Source organism: Ochotona princeps, chromosome 8 (assembly GCF_030435755.1).
Source record: "Ochotona princeps isolate mOchPri1 chromosome 8, mOchPri1.hap1, whole genome shotgun sequence".
NCBI lineage: Eukaryota > Metazoa > Chordata > Mammalia > Lagomorpha > Ochotonidae > Ochotona > Ochotona princeps.
In genome coordinates, this window is record NC_080839.1 from 64,985,186 (window position 1) to 65,002,822 (window position 17,637).

The 17,637-nt window shown below is 49.6% G+C and overlaps 1 protein-coding gene across 1 annotated transcript in view; it reads left to right on the forward strand.

Annotated features, from left to right (window-relative positions):
- Window positions 1-17,637, forward strand: part of DTNB (dystrobrevin beta) — a 231,820-nt gene that overhangs the window by 194,325 nt on the left and 19,858 nt on the right. The window contains exons 14-17 of the mRNA XM_058668190.1: window positions 394-479; window positions 2,073-2,186; window positions 6,113-6,209; window positions 12,119-12,139. Of these exons, the coding sequence (XP_058524173.1) occupies window positions 394-479; window positions 2,073-2,186; window positions 6,113-6,209; window positions 12,119-12,139 (318 nt within the window). The remainder of the gene's footprint in view (window positions 1-393; window positions 480-2,072; window positions 2,187-6,112; window positions 6,210-12,118; window positions 12,140-17,637) is intronic.

Below are 17,637 nucleotides of genomic sequence, written 5' to 3' on the forward strand. Positions count from 1 at the left end.
AACCTCATACCTGAAAGTTCACAGCAGCCTGCTTTGTAATGGTCCAGAGCTGGACAATAGGACATTGCCCAGGCGCAGGGAGGATGGTGAAACCTGGCTGTCTGTTGTGTGATTCCATTGAGATGAAGTTTCTAGAGAAGACAAGAAACAGGCAGCAGATGGAGTGATGACCTGTGGTCAAGGCAGGAGGCAGCAGACAGGAAGCCCCCACGCAAAGGGGTCTATATGGTGAAGTCACTGAAGCAGCTGCCCTAACAACCATGGGAACCCACCAAGACTCACCAGGCTGTACCTTACACACGGGTGGGTGTCTGTTTTTGAAAAATGGCTCATCATAGTGCCTTAGGTGGACATAGGCCAAAACACCGCTCTCGCTCTCTCCCCCCCCTGTAGACCCGCCCTCCTGCAGACCTGAGCTTCAACTTCGATGCCAACCAACAGCAACGACAGCTCATTGCAGAACTGGAAAACAAAAACAGGTATGAGCACATCCCGCAGGTACAAGCGGGGTCCCTTTCCTTGTGTACCGTGTGGCTTTTGACCACTCAGCAGGAAGATCCCTCCCCCATGAGCAAAGGCCAGCCCACATCCGGGATGCACCCTGTACATTCACTTGTGGCTGACCACGAGCTGGGCACTCACAACCACATGCACCTGCCCCTCTAAATCACTGCTTCCCCCAGGCCGCCTCCTGGCCCCTGGTTACCCTCACTCATGATTCTTCCACTGTCCTTTCTGGTGGCATTTTCATCTTGTCTTGACCCCTTTAGCTCCAAGACTGTCTGCTGACTCTTAAAATAGTTTAAAAAATAATAATAAGGCTCCCTTCGGGACTAGGGAGAGGAGCTTTCTCTGGTCCTTACTTAGTTCCATCTTTGGATCCCCATCCTATCTTGCAATGACCATCAGGGTCACTCCGGAGGTCCCCTCCCCCCCAAAAAAAATAATTAGAATAGATCGATAGAGAACAACAAGGAAAGCGTAGAACCAGACAGAAAACGGTCAGCGTGGACTCACACATACCTTACTAGGTAGGACACAAAGATTAGTTACTCCTCACTAAGGTATTGAAGATTTCTCTGCACACCCCTCCTAAAACTGTTCTGCACCTCAACTGTTGACATATGCCTTGTTAGAGTTATAAGCCAGTTTAGACTATCCTAAAACCTGCCAAGTTCAGCAAAATTATGCTTCAACACTATAAATTGCTAAATACTAAAATGAAAATAGACACAAGACAGCTGAATAGTACCCTATAGCCGTTTTAAGGTGTATAGAAGCCGGTCATATATAAACTAAAATTGAAATGTCAATGAAGTAGTCACAGGATGTGGTTAAAAACTTGCATTTTTTAACATATTGGTTACTCAATACCATGTCAAATAATTCCATAATGTTGTAAATTATTGTTGTTGATGTTATATTGTGGCTTTTAATTGATCGGGATGATATTCTGCCAGCTCTACCTTCAGACCAGAAATGGTCTCCCCAAGAAACCGTTGGATTTATCTGAACAATAAGATGCTGGACTCTATGCTTGGTATATGCTTTCAATGAAAGAATCTTGACTGAATTTGAACTGTAATACTGCAACAAGGTGGAGGAATCCACCATGGGGGGAGGGCACGGGGAGGGGTTAGGGGAATCCTAGAGCCTATGAAACTGTGTCACATAATGCAACGTAATTAATAAAAAAAAAATCAGAAGAAATCAAAAAATAAAAGGCTCCTTAAGGATTGGAGGGTAGACAACATGACACAAGCTGCCATGCAGAGAAGGAACCTGGACCAAATGGGCCGAGCCCTGGCTAGCTGGTGGCCACGGGGTCAGGAGGTGGTGGTGGGAGGGAAGACCCCAGAGTCAGCCTGGGAGAGGAGCACCAGTGTTCGTTTTCCTCTGGGGAGACCAAGTTCTGGAACCCTCCCTTGACTTTTCCTACCACAAGGGACTGTTGAGGGACCCGGTCTGCAACCCTGGCTTAGGAAAGCTCCTTGCTCACATGCTGGCGATTGGGAAGGGCAGGACAGAGAGCAGAGGCCACCAGCTCTTGTCTTACCCAAACCTGCACACAGGGAGATCCTGCAGGAGATCCAGCGCCTGCGCCTGGAGCACGAGCAGGCCTCCCAGCCAACACCCGAGAAGGCCCAGCAAAACCCCACCCTGCTGGCTGAGCTGCGGCTGCTGAGGTGAGTGGGGACTCTGCAGGGCCAGGCCATGTGCAGTGGGGATCCCCCCCCACGCCTCCACCACTGCCAGCTGTCCCCAGGGTTGGAGACACTGAGGGCACAGGCTCCAAATGGAAGTGGAGTGTCCCATGTAGGTAGGCTGGTCCAATACTAGGATCCGATGTCCCACCTGTCTCCGAAAGACATGCACATCATCTCCTGTTGAGAAGGGACTCTGTGGAAACCAAGTTCAGTGTCTCACCAGGTCTCCAGATTTACAAATCGGGTTCTTTCTGCCCAGTTTGTGGCATCTGATAGTCCACAGCTGTTTGTAATGTGCTAGCATCTGGGATTGTTTACAGCCAAAGCCACCTTTTTTTTCTCTGATTATCTCAGCTTAGAGTCACTTAGTCTCTACCATGATTTGTTTTCCTGTAAAATAGAGATAATTGTCTTTCCATGGATACTCTACTGTTTAAGCAAAGTCATAAGGAGTTTAAACTGTATAGGTGAAAATCATTAGAGATCCCGCGATTCGGTTCCTCTTTGGTTTGTGTGTTTAGTTGGGCTGAGATTCTGGTTATTCTCTGGTTCATGGTCACCAGTTGAGGAATCAGCAGTTAGAGCAGTTGGGAAAACCCAGGCTGCTGACTGGCACAGAGGGTAACTCAAGGCCACCAGCATTCGACACCCCAGCTCTCTTTCCCCCTTCTAAGCATAGGCACAAGGGGCTCTCCACATCTGCAGAAGCAGAACACGGCCATCTGGGAGAATATGTGTCATCGAAACTGAGCTTGTTGGAAGTGCTCTGAGAAGCTGGGAGGACCCAAATATGGAATCGGGACAGGCCAAGGCCAGGGACATCCCCATAAGGCAACAAGAAGCAGGGACTAAATCTAAACCCCGGGCCCTCTAGAGTTTAAGAAATCAGTGTTGAGTCTCCAACACAGTGCTTGTGATCACTGAAGAAAGGGGGACGTTTGATGCACGTTGATGCATATGGACAAGCATATTGACTGATACTGTGTACAGAAACCAACACCAGGTGGATTCAACATGAAGACAAAGCTTGAAAAAAAAGTCCTGGGGAAGGAACAAGGAGAATTTCCTTAGGATTTTAGAATAGAAAGTCATTTTTCCAAATTATCAACTATGAAAGAAGTAGGTGAATTCATGTACATTAAGAATGTTTGTGTGTCAGGCCTGGCGCAAGAGCATAGCAACTAAAGTCCTCGACTTGAACGTGCCCAGATTCCAAATGGGCGCTGGTTCTAATCCCGGTGGCCCCACTTCCCATCCAGCTCCCTGCTTGTGGCCTGGGAAAGCAGTAGAGGACAGCCCAAAGCCTTGGGACCCTGCACCCACATGGGAGACCCGGAAGAAGTTCTTGGCCCCTGGTTTTGTAATTTGAGCTCCAGCCATTGCAGCCGCTTGGGGAGTGAACCATCAGATGTAAGATCTTCCTCTCTGTCTCTCCTCCTCTCTGTATATCTGACTTTCCAATAAAAGAAATAACTCTTAAAACAAAATAAAGTTTGCGTGTCAAGGGACACATGAAGAGATGATGTTTGTTGCCACTTGGGATGTGCATGTCTTGCATAACCAAAATGCCAGTTTCCAACCCAGCTTCCTGCTAGTGCATCCTGGGAGGCAGCAGGTGAAGGCTCGGGTGCTTAGGTCTCTGCCACCCATGGGGGAGACTCCGCTGGGATAGGTGGGGCCTTGTTTCAGACTCCAGGCTTTGCCTGTTGCAGGCGTCTGAGGAATAAGCCAGCAAATGGGAACTCTCTCTTCCCCCTCTCTCTGCCTCCATCTCCTTCTGTCACTCTGCCTGACAGTAAAATTTTTTAAATGTTATTTTTAAATAAGTAATTTCAGTAATTTTGAGAAGCTTCCTTGCGTGCAGAGAGGAGTAAGGCTACTCCCTTGACCTCGAGGATTTTGCATTCTGGCAGCAATGGCGGGCATGCAGGATGTATAATACCGGAGAGGTCTTGATAACAACAGCAGTTAATGAAGCTGGCCCTGCCGATGCAGTCAGATGAACTTCCTGGAAACCCCGACACTGTTTGGTACAGACAGGAAGGAATCAATAAGATTTGGGTTAGCCATGAGCGGGGCCACTGGCAGAGGCTGCAGGGGGTAAGGCGTAGGAGAGAGATGTGGGTGGAGCCGAAACATTGTTCCTGCTTAGGAATGTAATAGAAACTACATATGAAATGGCTTTTTGCTTTTATTTTTAAAAAAGGCAGAGAGACCAAGCTGTCATCTGCTAGTTTACTCCCCAAAATACCTGAAGCTGCTGGGGCTGGACCAACCAAAATCCATCAGCTGCTGCCTCCCAGGATGTGCCTCAGCGGGAGCTACAGTCCAGAGAGTTTAAACCTAGCACTCACTACACTCGTCTTAACTGCCAGGCCAAACGCCCAGCCCCTCTGCATCGTTCATTTAACTAATATAACCCCTTTCTCTGGCAGCATGCATTTTGCAAAGCATTTTTACCTGTTAGCTTCACATTAGCAGAAGAAGGTAGACAAAACAGGTAACATAGCATTACCATTTATATGGTAGCAAGATCAGCTCTCTGTTGGGATGTGCTAAGTTAAGCCACTGTTTGCATTAGAGACATTCTTCCTGGTCAAGGTGCCAGTTTGAGTTGTTGGGCTCCTTACCACCCACATAGAAAACCAAGGTGAAATTCCAGGCTCCTTGCATTGACCTAAGAGCCACTTGGAGAATGACCAAATGGAAGATTTCTCTGTCCCACTCTCTCAGCTTCTCTCTGCCCCTCTGCCTGTCAAATAATTAGATGTAAAAAGAGAAATTAATGGGCCTGGTGCAGTATGCATGCACTGGGATCCCACATGGGTGCCAGTTCTAATAAAAATAAATCATTTTTTATTGGAAAGGCGGATATACAGAGAGGAGGAGAGACAGAGAGGAAGATCTTTCATCTGATGATTCAGTCCCCAGGTGACCGCAATGGCCGGAGCTGAGCCCATCCGAAGCCAGGAGCCAGGAGCTCTTCTGGGTCTCCTACATGGGTGCAGGGTCCCAAGACTCTGGGCCATCCTCAACTGCTTTCCCAGGCCACAAGCAGGGAGCTAGATGGGAAGTGGGGCCACCAAGATTTGAACCCTCACCTGTATGGGATCCTGGCATGTACAAGGCGAGGACTTTAGTTGCTAGGTTACCCCAGGCCCAAAAATAAATAAATCTTTAAAAAAACAGGAATTTTTTTTTATGACTTTTTGAAAGTTTTTCTGTTGGAAATGGAGATATACAGAGAGAAGGAGATACAGAAAGATCTTCCATCTTGGATTCACTCCTCAAATGCCTACAATGGCTGGAACTGAACCAATCTGAAGCCAGGAGCCAGGAGCTTCTTCCAGGTCTCTGACTGGGTGCAGGGTTCCAAGGCTTTGGGCCATCCTCAACTGCTTTCCTAGCCATAGGCAGGTAGCTGGAAGGGAAGTGGAAAAGCTGGGATACAAACTGGTGCCCATATGGGATCCCAGTAGATGCAAGGCAAGGATTTAGCCACTCACATATCGTGTTTTGTCCCAAATCAGCTTATTTATTATGAGAGATCTTCCATCTGCTAATTCACTCCCCACATGGCTGCATCGGCCAGCACTGGCTGAAGCCAACAGCTTGATACAGGTCTCCTACTTGGGTACAAGGGCCCAAACATTTGGATCATCTTCTACTGTTTTTCCCAAGCCATTATCGGGGAGCTAGACTGGAGACGGAGCAGGCAGGACGCAAACTGGTGCCCGTGTGGGGATGCTGGTGTTGCAGGTGTCAGCTTTGCCAGCTTAGAACACCAGCCTCTAAAAGAATTGTTCAAGTTAGAAAACCTTTTGCCCAGTGGTGAGCCCTTCTAGAAGCGTCCCTTTCCTTTCCTTTCCAAGTTGCACATCTGACAGACTTTTCCTCATGGACAGGCAGAGGAAAGATGAGCTGGAGCAGAGGATGTCGGCGCTGCAGGAGAGCCGGCGGGAGCTGATGGTGCAGCTGGAGGGGCTGATGAAACTGCTGAAGGTAAGGGCGCAGGGCCCTGGCCGCCCCTCTCCTGCCCGCTAGCACAGCCGCAGCCTCTCCCTGTCAGGACCAGGTGAGGCTCAGGACTCCGCGTCACTTCCCAGAGCCAGTTTCCAGCTCCTCCTCATGTCTAACCTAATAACAGAAAACACTGAAATTAATGGAAAGCCTGATGATAAACATTAATGAGTGCAAACAGGATAATCCTTGAGTTTGATGGAAAAAATGACTTTGTTAGTGATGTAGAAATGAATATTTCTCAACTACTTAAAGTTTCTTGTAAGATAGTTCTCAGGTATTCCACCTAAATATTTGAGAAATGACAGGTACAGAAGCCAACTGCATTGGGTTCGCCCGAGAAGGAGAGCCGGTGAAACTTGTCTTGGATACACAGGTGAGAGGTGGGATTGTCATGGACATTTGTTCACCGGGTTTCAGAATCAGAGAAGCCCTCACAATCTGCTGTGGACTGGCTGGTGGTCCCGGAGGGCTGGTGGGGGGCTCTGAACACCTTGGAATCTAGGGAGCTAAGCTGAAGGCCCAAGGGTAGGAGGGAACGATGACGAGCCCTGCCATTGCCTTTTGTCCACCTGCCCACGTTGGTGAGACCTTCCGCACTCAGTCGCTTGCTCAGCACCATTTTCATCATGTTTGTTTCTCCCTGGGTGTTCCAGAATCCAGAACTAGATGACCAGTTGCTGCCTAGAAGGGACAAACCAACCTGGTCATGCCAGTTCTAATCAGCCACTTTGTTGTCATAGGAGTTAAACAGCCTGTAAGTCAAGCTGTTGTGTACTCGGGGCGTGATAAATCCAGAGTAATTCAAGTTTTGTTCATTTATGTTGTAAAGTGCGACACAGCCCATGGACCCCAGAACAGAGATGCTCAGCATCCGAATGTCTTCCCCTGGGCACTGAGCAGACACACTCACCCAGTTGTGCAGAGACAATGCCAGGGTGGTCACCCACGCTCTTAGCTCCTGAGGTCCCATCCATCAGGGCTGTGAGCACTTGGGGTCTCCTGACACGGCACAGAGTTCACTGAGTGAGGCATTCACACGACCAAGGCTGGAGGGAGGTCACACAGGCAAGGCAGGTGAGGAAGAAGGAACGCCGTGCTGTCAGATCAGCACGGTTCTAGGGGACCAGGTCTCTCCAGGACTGAGAAGCTTTCCCCCAAGCTCCTCCGCTTCCATGCCTGTCACTCCACAGAGCAGCCAACAGGTGTTTGTTAGCAATGGAGGCCCGTGTTTGTGCCTTCAAACTTCTGGAACTTCTTTGAGTCTTGAGCTGAGTCTTGGGTCCCTGGTTGTTTTGCAGACATGTCAACCCTGTTAGCCAGGCTTCTCAGAAATCCCCTGGGTCTAAACAGGTCTGATGTATAGAAAACCACATGCATGCAAGCTGGCCCGTGTGCATTTGGATGGAAGAAAGCAACCCAGTCACCCCAGCACATAGCAGAGTTGTGCTTAAACACACATGAGGGCATTTGAGAAGGTTCATGGGAAAATGGAATTGAAGGATCAGTTTACTTCAGCATGCAAAAAAAATGGTAATTGAAATTTAAAATAACAAATAATGATTAAAATTAATGATGTTGAACTGCATGCATAGTGTTTCTCAAAGTTACGTGTTTCCCATGAACCCTCTGGGGAGTTACAAAGGTGTATGGCTTGGCCCCGGCGGCGTGGCCTGGTGGCTGGAGTCCTCGCCTTGAACGCCCCAGGATCCCATTTGGGCGCCGGTTCTAATCCCGGCAGCTCCACTTCCCGTCCAGCTCCCTGCTTGTGGCCTGGGAAGGCAGTTGAGGACGGCCCAGTGCATTGGGACCCTGCACCCGTGTGGGAGACCCGGAGGAGGTTCTGGGTTCCCGGCTTCGGATCGGCGCGCATCAGCCCGTTGCGGTTCACTTCGGGAGTGAGTCATCGGACGGAAGATCTTCCTCTCTGTCTCTCCTCCTCTGTGTATATCTGGCTGTAGTAAAATGAATGAATCTTTAAAAAAAAAAAAAGGTGTATGGCTTGTGTAACTGCTGGAGCCGTGTGCTGTCATGGAATGGTGCACCTGCAGGACAGGCGGTCACGGGAGGATCTGCTCACATCTTCCTTTGTGAAACCTCTCAGAAAACGCTATCAAACATGACCCGCACCTAGAAGGCCAGGTGCCCTCGTGTGATTACCTAAAAGCCAGACGGAAGGGCTAGCGGAATGCATCCCCTCTGGGTAACCAGTACCCTTCCCTTCCCCTGGATCGCCCTTTGTGTTGCCTGGAGCTGCCGGCTGAGAGCCTCACACATCCTCCAGTGACCTGTGATTCCCACCCTGCCAGCACCCATGAGCTAGGCAGAGACGCCCAAAGCCATGAGGCAGCAAGCTAGGCTACTGCTTCAGGTGCCTGCATCCCATATCAGCACTGGGTCTGGGCTATTCTGCTAACATACCTAAAAGAAAGCAGTGGGTGTTCTTGCCACCCACATAGGAGATCAGGATGGAGTTTCTGACTGCTGGCTTTGGCCAGGCCTAATCCTGGCTGTGGCGTTCTTTTGGGTGGATAGAAAAATCTGTCTCTCTTTCAAATGAACATTTGGAAAAAAAAAAAAAGAAAAAAACAGCAAAGCAGAATGAGTTAATGCTACAACTCCAATCCCAAAGTTTGTTTCTTTCTCTTTCCCACTATTACTTTACGATGTTTAAAGACTGATTTATTTTTGTTAGGAAGGCAGGTTTACATAGAGAAGGGGATGCAGAAAGAAAAATCTTCCATCCACTGGTTCACTCCCCAAGTGGCCACAACGTCTAGAGCTTGAGCTGATCCAAAGCCAGGAGCCAGGAGCTTTTTCTAGGTCTCCCATGCAGGTGCAGGGTCCCAAGGTTTTAGTCCGTCCTCAACTGCTTTTTTAGGCCACAAACAGGGAGCTAGAAGGGAAATGGAGCATCCAGGACATGAATCAGTGCTCATATGGGATCCCAGCACAAGCAAGACGAGGATTTAGCCACTAGGCTATTGCATCTGGCCCTCTAAATTATTAAAAAAAATGAAAAAAGTTGTTTGGAGCCACTGTTGTGGTACAGCTGATTAAGCTACTGCCTGTGGCACTAGCATCTTATATGGATGTTTGTTTGGATTCCAGCTGTTCCACTTTGGATCCAACTCCCTGCTTATATGCCTGGGAAGCAGCAGAAGATGGCTCAAGTACCCAGGCCCTTGAACCCTTGTGGGGGACCCAGTTGGAGTTGCAGGCTCATAGCCTGGCCATCTTCTACTGCTTTCCCAGATGTGTTAACTGGGAAATTATATCTGAAATCGTGACTGGCATTGCAGGTGGTGGCCTAACCAACTGTACCACTGGTCTTTCCTCTCAGCAAAAGGCTTACCCTTGTTGAGAACACGGCAGGATTAAAGAGTAACAGCTGTTTATTTAATAAAATAAGTGGAAGATGTCCCACTTGGTGTCTGGTGAAGGGAGATGAATAGACTGACCACTGTTCCCAAGGCAGGCCCGGGGTCCTCTCTGGTGTAAGGATGGGAGAGAAGCCTTTGTATGTCTTTCCTTGCATCTTCCCCCAGATGAGTGAGTGAGTGTAGCTAGGTAACCCCCACCCCACCCCATCTCAAACATCTGGTGCACTTGGGAGAGAGGGAGTGGCTGTTGGTTTTTCAGGCTCTAATTCATACCCCTGATGTCTTTTTCTCGCATTTTCTGTTTGTCCCACATTTGCATCTACTGTCGTGGCTTCAGCATGGATGTCCTATCAGTGACCACGGCAGCCGTGCCCTTCCTTGGGTCACTCAGCCGACTACTCCCCCCACCCTCCCGCCCCGGGTAGGGAAGCTCAGAGGTTTCTAGGTGACAGAAGTTGTTCTAGTTTTGACCTTACGATTGAAGTGTTGTGACCCCACTAAATCTAGTCGGCCAGGCCCAATGTCCTCGGACAGTGTTTGTTGATTGCAGGCGATTGACTGATAGCCGCAGGTGGGATGCCTTTGGCCTGACCCCTGTATTGACAGAGTCTTAGAGGCTGCATGGTTGTAGGGGGGCGGGGAATTGTTGGTGAGTTCACATGGCACCAGCCCAAGGCAACCTTGACCCTGCCAAGCCCTGAGAGCGCAGCTCTGCCCTGTCTGCCAGCCCCGTCTCAAGCTGACATATGTGGCCATTGCACATACGGTGACTCCAGCTCTTCACCAGACATGCATGCGGGAAGCTCTGCCCTCTGCAGCTCCCCATTCTGCTGAGCCAGGGTCAGGGAGGTCCATGCCAATGCAGCAGTGGCTCAGGGACAGTCCCAAGAAATCCCTCACTCGTCTTCTGACCTCAGAAAGCAGATGCAGCCCAGCAGCACAGCCCCTGCCCCTCCCCTGCCATCTCTGTTTCCGTTCCATAATTCTGCGCCAGCAATTGAGACGCGTTCTTTCCAGTTGTCCGGTGGTTCTGCCGTAGCTGCTAGCCCTGCCAAATGCATGTGAGACAGACAGGTGTCGCACCCCCTCTAGGGAAGTACAGCTGCAGGAAAAGATGTCGCTCCCCAAGCCCCAACCCCCTTCACCCAGAGCCAAGGCGGGAAGTGTCTCTTCTCCAGAAATGACAGGCATCCCACCAGGGCCTGTGGGAGTTTGGGGCTAGTTGAGCAACTGACAGCTGGCATTGGCTATGGAGAGTCCTTTTCCGGGATGAACTGAAGTCTTCTCACACGACTTTTTAGTCCACACCTCTCTCTGGCAGGAACCAAAACCATCTTCTCCCTGCGTTGTTACTTATGCTCCCATTTTTGTAATTTCTTTGTCTTGCTGAGATCTTCCTTGCCGTCGCATTGGGTCGGGAACATTGGTCCATTCCAGACCTCCTAGACACACAGCTGGTATAGATTACCTGTGTGGGTAGTTCTGATTTAAATAGTCCTTTGCAGTCACTATAGATTAACATACCAGGGCAAAGAGCAGGCCCCGACTACATCTACCCCTGGTAAGGCATAGAAAGAGGAAGTGAAGAGACCCATATTAACAGGGGAGTGGAGGGCTGATTGGAGAGAAATCCGGAAGTGTGCATCCCATGTCCTGGGTCCATTTGGCCAGCTGGTGACTAGCAGGCACCTGCTGGGCATATTGTATCATTACTACCGCGTATCTTGGAAACACTCTGGATCTTGATTTCCCATTCCTGTGCACAAGAAATTGTGCATTAGCTCACGGAACCCTGATGTTGAAAAACTTGTTTTTGGAAGCCGTTTCCAGGTTCCCAGAGAAGGGGGCATGCGCATCAGTCCATGAAACAGCTGTCGAGCAGCAGCGGAGGAGTGGGACTCCCACACATTCAACACTAGGAAGGCGCCCCTGCAGTCAGGAGGAGTCGCTGGGTGGGAACTCATAGTGAGCAAGAGAGCCAGCTGAAAGCTGCACCCAGTTCAGTAGAGGCACAGGGTGTGGCACAGAATCCACACCTCTAACAACTTCCCAGGTGCCGCTGCTGCTGCCTGCTGCTACAGTTACGTGCATCCCACCTGGACAACCACTGTCCGGGTAACTGTATCTCGGCACAGGTGGGTGTTGCTGCACAGCAACAATGCTGAAGACTTTTGAGTTGCTCATGAACTTCCTCTTTCAGTAGACCCTAAATAGCTACGTGAACTTCTGCAGGTCAAGTTCCTTGGGCCTCTCTAACCTATAAATAAGGAAGCTGCGCTAGATGGTTTCTGAGGTTCTGTCTTCCCAACTCTCAAAGTGAGCATCAAGTTGAATAGGCAGGGCAGAGAAGCCGACCCTGGCCATCTTCAGCCCACGCTCATTTGATGGACGAGTCCTGGTTCGTTTGCCTTCTCCCTCCATCACTTCCCAGTGTTTGTGGCAATGAGCATTAACTCTTCTGTTTTTTTCTTTTCCCCTCCACCTTTTTTCATCTTCAACCACCTCTAGGAGGAAGAGCAAAAGCAGGCAGTAAGTGAACTTCAGAATTTTCGGCCAGAGCCCTGCACCTTTGCATGTTTTCCTGGTCCTCCTATAAATGTCAGAGCTTGTCCCCTCTCCTCCCTGCACACCATCTCAAGGAATGGGCCATGCACAAGACCCTCAGGAGCCATGAAGGCCCTGAGAGTGGCAGTCATGTTTACCTAGGGAGCATGTTCTTGAAACCAGAGCTTGTTGGATTTTTTTTTCTTTGAGTGCACATCTGTTGTGTTCATTTAACTATGCATGATCGGCCAGGCTCCCACCACATCTTCCGGTTCTTTTGTTGTCTGCTGTTCTGTGTCTTCAGTGACTTTAGCTGCTTGAAGCAACTTCCAGGATTCCAGGTGGGGGTGGGGAGTGCCCTGAGGCCTTGCGACTCCGTTGTAAATGACTGTGCATGGACACAAATGCTTCCTTGGATGACCTCAGATATCCCATGTCCTTGAACCGCTTCTGGATGCCCTGGCTCTGTGGCCTCTTGAAACAGGTACTGACCACAGCAGAGATGCTGCCAGTGCCTGCCAGCTCTGAAGGGGGCTCAGGTGGCCCGGAGCTGCATGGCTGTTGCATGGTCTTTAGGGGAAGGTTTGTGTTTGTTTTTATGCTTCCTGAAAGCCACACAAGGAAATCAACTGACAGCCGATCCACAGTTGTAACACCCTTTGTTTATATAACACAGTAAGCTTTTCAGAGCATACATAAATAAGCTAAAGCTGAATTTTACTTTACCTTGAGGCTTTTTGGTTTTTTCATGACAGAAGTATAGAATGTTGAAATCAAAAGCATTAACCCTTATTTTCCTAAAAACACAAATGTATTCGTGTTATAGATTAAGATTAGGGGACACGCTAAGCTACAGCATCTAAGGCAGGGGCCGGGACAGGCAAGGGGCTGTGCCAAGCTGAGTCAGAGCAACCACTGGCATGTGCGCGATCTGTGGCTGGGAACAGGCCCAGTTGGGGAGCCAAGGGGACAAACCTAGCTGGGTTGAGGTTCCCACCAAGGAGTGTGGGGGCTGGAATGGGGGCTGCATTCTGATCTGGATATGGCTGTAGTCTCCCTTGGTACAAGTGTGGACTGGGACTAGATGCACCAAGCCAGGCTAGACTCCAACACCATCTGGTGCTTTGGAGGACAAGGGAAGATGTGGGCTAGGTCTCAGCCCCTACCAAGCCATGTGTAAGCTGTGTTGGGGTATGGACGAGCCTTGGCTGGGCTGAAACATCGAACAGTAAGAACCAGATTTGAGTTGAAGGCCAGTCAGGAAAGGCCACTGTCCCTACTAGGACAGAAGGTAAACTGAGTAGGGCTGGCTTATGGAACCACTGGTATGCGCAAAATCTGGCATTGGGAAAGGTTCTAATGGAGGAGTCAGGCTGAATCAGTTCGTATCACCCACTGTTGAATCCGAGCACTGGAACAGAGTGTGGGTCGAGCCAGGTTCAGTCATGACAAAAAACCAGTGCACATTACAGAATGCCAAGGTGAGGTTGCCTGTACCAGATGTGGCCGCAATGCCAAACAGCATACGTGAGAACCAGGGAGGGAGGGGGCAGAGCTGGCGGGAGAATGTGGAGGGCTCCCCTGTTGGACAGCCACTCCCACTGGGGAGCATGGGTTGGGATGGGGGCAGATCAGGCCAGGCAGGGCTACAACACCCATGGGCCTCATGTGAACTAGATCAGGGAGAAGCCAGGTTGGGCTGACTGTTCTGACTGGTGCAAGCAGAAATTGGAGTGGGTGAGGTTGGTTGGGCTTTGCCATGGTGTCAGTTGGCAGAGGCTGGCACTGGAGGCCAAATCTGTCAAGTTGAATCCCAGAACCACCTGGAGAGGGCATAATCTGGGAGTGGAAGTGGCCTAGTAGGGAAATAGTGGACTGCTCCCTCTTGGGTTACCACTCCCACTGGAGAGCACGAAAACCAGGACAGGGGAAGAGGTGGCTAGACAGAAAGGCACCCAACAGCATGTGTGTGGGCTAGATAGTGGAGCTGGTTAGGTTGAACTAGGCTTCAATGCCCATTGACATGTATGAGAGCCGAATGGGATGTGGGACAGACTAGACTAGTCTGCTGCACATACTAGCAAGCACGGGAACCAGGGTAGGGGGCGGGCCTGGTGGGGGTTATTGTGGGTCACTCCGACTAGGCTGCAGCTCCCACTGGTTTATGTGAGGGCCGAGTGTGTGCTGGGTAGAATCAGGCTGGACTGCAATACCCATTGGTTCCAGTGGAAGACGGGGCTGGAAACCAGAACCGACCCAGCAATTGCAACCACCAGCTGATTGGGGCGATGGACTGTACCAGGCCCTGTACGTGCCAAGTACACACAAGAATCTGGTCTGGGATCACCTCAGACTAAGTTTCTTTGGGGATCTCCCCAATCAAACTGCCAGACTCAGAACCCTAACCATGAAAAGTCAGAGGACAGAACAAATCAATCAACTACCCCAGCCATATGTTGGCAGTGAAAGAGAGGGCAAATGAAGACTCTTAAGATGGACTATGTAAATCAGTGGATTCTTCAGCGACCTCATCGTGCTTGGAATGGTGAGATTGGCAGCAATTCATAACTGTTGAACTGTCAAAACCACTTGAGCAAGATACTCGGAGCATGCCCCACATCAGGGGCCTGGGATGGGTGGGAGACTGGGTGGGGCTTCTCCCTTTATCTCCCCCTTTACCCCAGATATAGGAAAAAACGATGAAAAAAGAATAGTCTTACCCACTTTCCTGTAGCCACTGAACCTTTGTGCCCTAATTAACTATGTAAAGATGATCAAAAATAAAGAAAAAAGTAGTTAAAAAAAGATTAGGGGACAGTGTTGGGCCTAGGTGGTTTGATGTGCCACGGTAGAGCACCTGGACTCAAATCCCGGCTCTAGCTCCCAATTCCAACTTCCTGCTACCACAGATCCTAAGGAGGCAGCTCTGATGGCTCAGGTGCCGGGGCACTTGCCGTTCACCCGGGAGACTTGCATTGGGCTCTCAGCTCCTGGCTTCAGCCCAAGGTTTTGACCTGTGAGACCATTTGGGTCTATCTGTCTGCGTCTGCTTCTCAAAATAAAACAAACAGAAAAGAATACAAAACACTATGTTTCCAAGTTAGGGGAGCAGTGGAGCTCCAAAAGTACAGGAGAGGGAACAGGAAGATTGGTGGTAAAAGGAGAGGCAAGAGAGGGCTCAGGGAGCGGACTATCAGCAAGAGGCTGAGAAGGCAGCAGCTTTGGATGTTGGGGTATGCTGATGAAGATGAGGCCAGGGGAGGCCCCAGCCTGATAAAAGTTGATTTGACTTGGCCTTTTTCCCGTCTGAGTTGTGAGTTGACGAGGTCCTTCCTAAGTATGAGTCAGATGCAGACTCCTAGAAATCCAGGAGTCTTTATTCGCCAGCTGGCACCAACCAGTGGACTGTCCCATACCAGTGCAAATGGAAGAAGGGAGCAGCCCCAATCATCCGTGTTCAAGGGTTTTTAAGGAACAATTATCCAATCAACTAAGAGAGCTCTGGTGCATGATACAAATCGTTCAATCAACCAAGCTTATATCCGTCCACAATACAAATTATCCAGTCAACTGTAGTGGCATAAAACAGATACCCAATTAATTTAAGCATCGTGCACTCTAAACTATTCAGTCAGTAAGTGCTACACCCTGTCTAGTAGCAGACAATTGAACCAGGCAAACAGGTCCTTCCAATTCTATGTACAGAAACCAATTTGGGGCAATCAGCTTACTGCATGAGCTATAAAAGAAAAGCAGGATCACATCCTGGAATGGGATGGTTTCTTGTGATAAGCGCTCTCACATTCCTGGGACTTTCCAAGAATCCAAGGTCTTTCTGAGAACCCAAGGTTAAGTACATGTCCCGGAAATGTTTCAGGAGATGTAGCCTCTGTCCCCATTTTTTGTTGTCTGGGCTGTCACAGTCTGCGCTTAGTAGCTTCAGGCTAACTGCAGCTCTGCACCTGTAGGTCCACTGACACAGACAGAGACGAACAAGAGCAGATGAAGAACCAAGCCCAGCCAGAGTGCGCTCATATCAGGAGGCAACACAGCACCCCACATTGCTCGATGCTAGCCACGGGTCCCCAGCCACCAGTCATCCCATTGCCGGAGACAATGCCTCACCCCAAGGATGACTCCAATGGTTTTAGAAAGGTTCAGATGGGGACCCTTGGGTGGAAAACCACACTTGGGCTTGTTACTTCACAGTGTCACAGGATAGGGGTGACTTTAGGGGAGTGTAAGAGAAGTGAGTAATGACTGTGACTTTAAAAAGCTCTGGTGCCCTTCCCTGGTTCCCCTCTAGCCCCAGCCACTTTGCCAGAGCTTGAGTGGCATGAGTACCTGGGTTGGAAATTCTTCTCTTTCCTCTCATCCCCGCTATGACCCCTTTCTCTTGTCTTTTCTCAGATGGAGGGATTCTATTGAATGGCAGAGCTGCCTGGCTCTTGCAGATAAAACCTGGTGCTGAGGAACTCTGTAGCTCCCGACCCACCCTGTGGTTGAGCACACTTGGGAATGCAGTGGGCTCCATGGAGTCAAAGGTGATCAGGGCCCTGGTCACCGTCACACTGTAATTAAATTGTCCGCCTCTGTCACTGTAGCATCCCTAGCCTCTCACCCCACCTGCCACACAGTGGAGCCTCAGTAAACATCTTTTTTTTGCTGCAAGAAAAACACTACTAGCCACATTCACAGCATTTTGACTTATAGCTCTCTGTATTGATGGTTGTAAGAATCATAGTGAAAAAAATCACCTATAGCAGCCATCTTGCTCAAGGTCCTACCATATAACATATTCATTCAAGACACTAGATTATGACTCAGAAATCAGACACAAATTTCAGTATTATCAACAGGAGAGAAAAGTCAAGGTAACACATGAATATCATTATTAGTTCTGTTGCTGCTGTCTATGTAGCAGATACTGATTGCATAGAATAAAATCTCTCTCCCTTTTTTTTTTTAAAGATTTATTCATTTTATTACAGCCAGATATACACAGAGGAGGAGAGACAGAGAGGAAGATCTTCCGTCTGATGTTTCACTCCCCAAGTGAGCCGCAACAGGCTGATGCGCGCCGATCCGAACCCAGGAACCAGGAACCTCTTCCTGGTCTCCCACACGGGTGCAGTGTCCCAATGCATTGGGCCGTCCTCAACTGCTTTCCCAGGCCACAAGCAGGGAGCTGGATGGGAAGTGGAGCTGCCGGGATTAGAACCGGCGCCCAAATGGGATCCCGGGGCTTTCAAGGCGAGGACTTTAGCCACTAGGCCACGCCGCCGGGCCCCTCTCTCCCTTTTTAATACTGATAATATATAGGATACAGAATATCTATAGCTATTTTTTTAATTATTTGGAAGTGGTTTGAGCAAAAAAACCTAGTGGCAGAAGTGTGTCTCAGCTTACAGGGGAGCAGCATGCCAACCAGGCACCTGTGGGCAATGCTGTTAATGACCCTCGGTGCCCCTGAGCCATGGGCT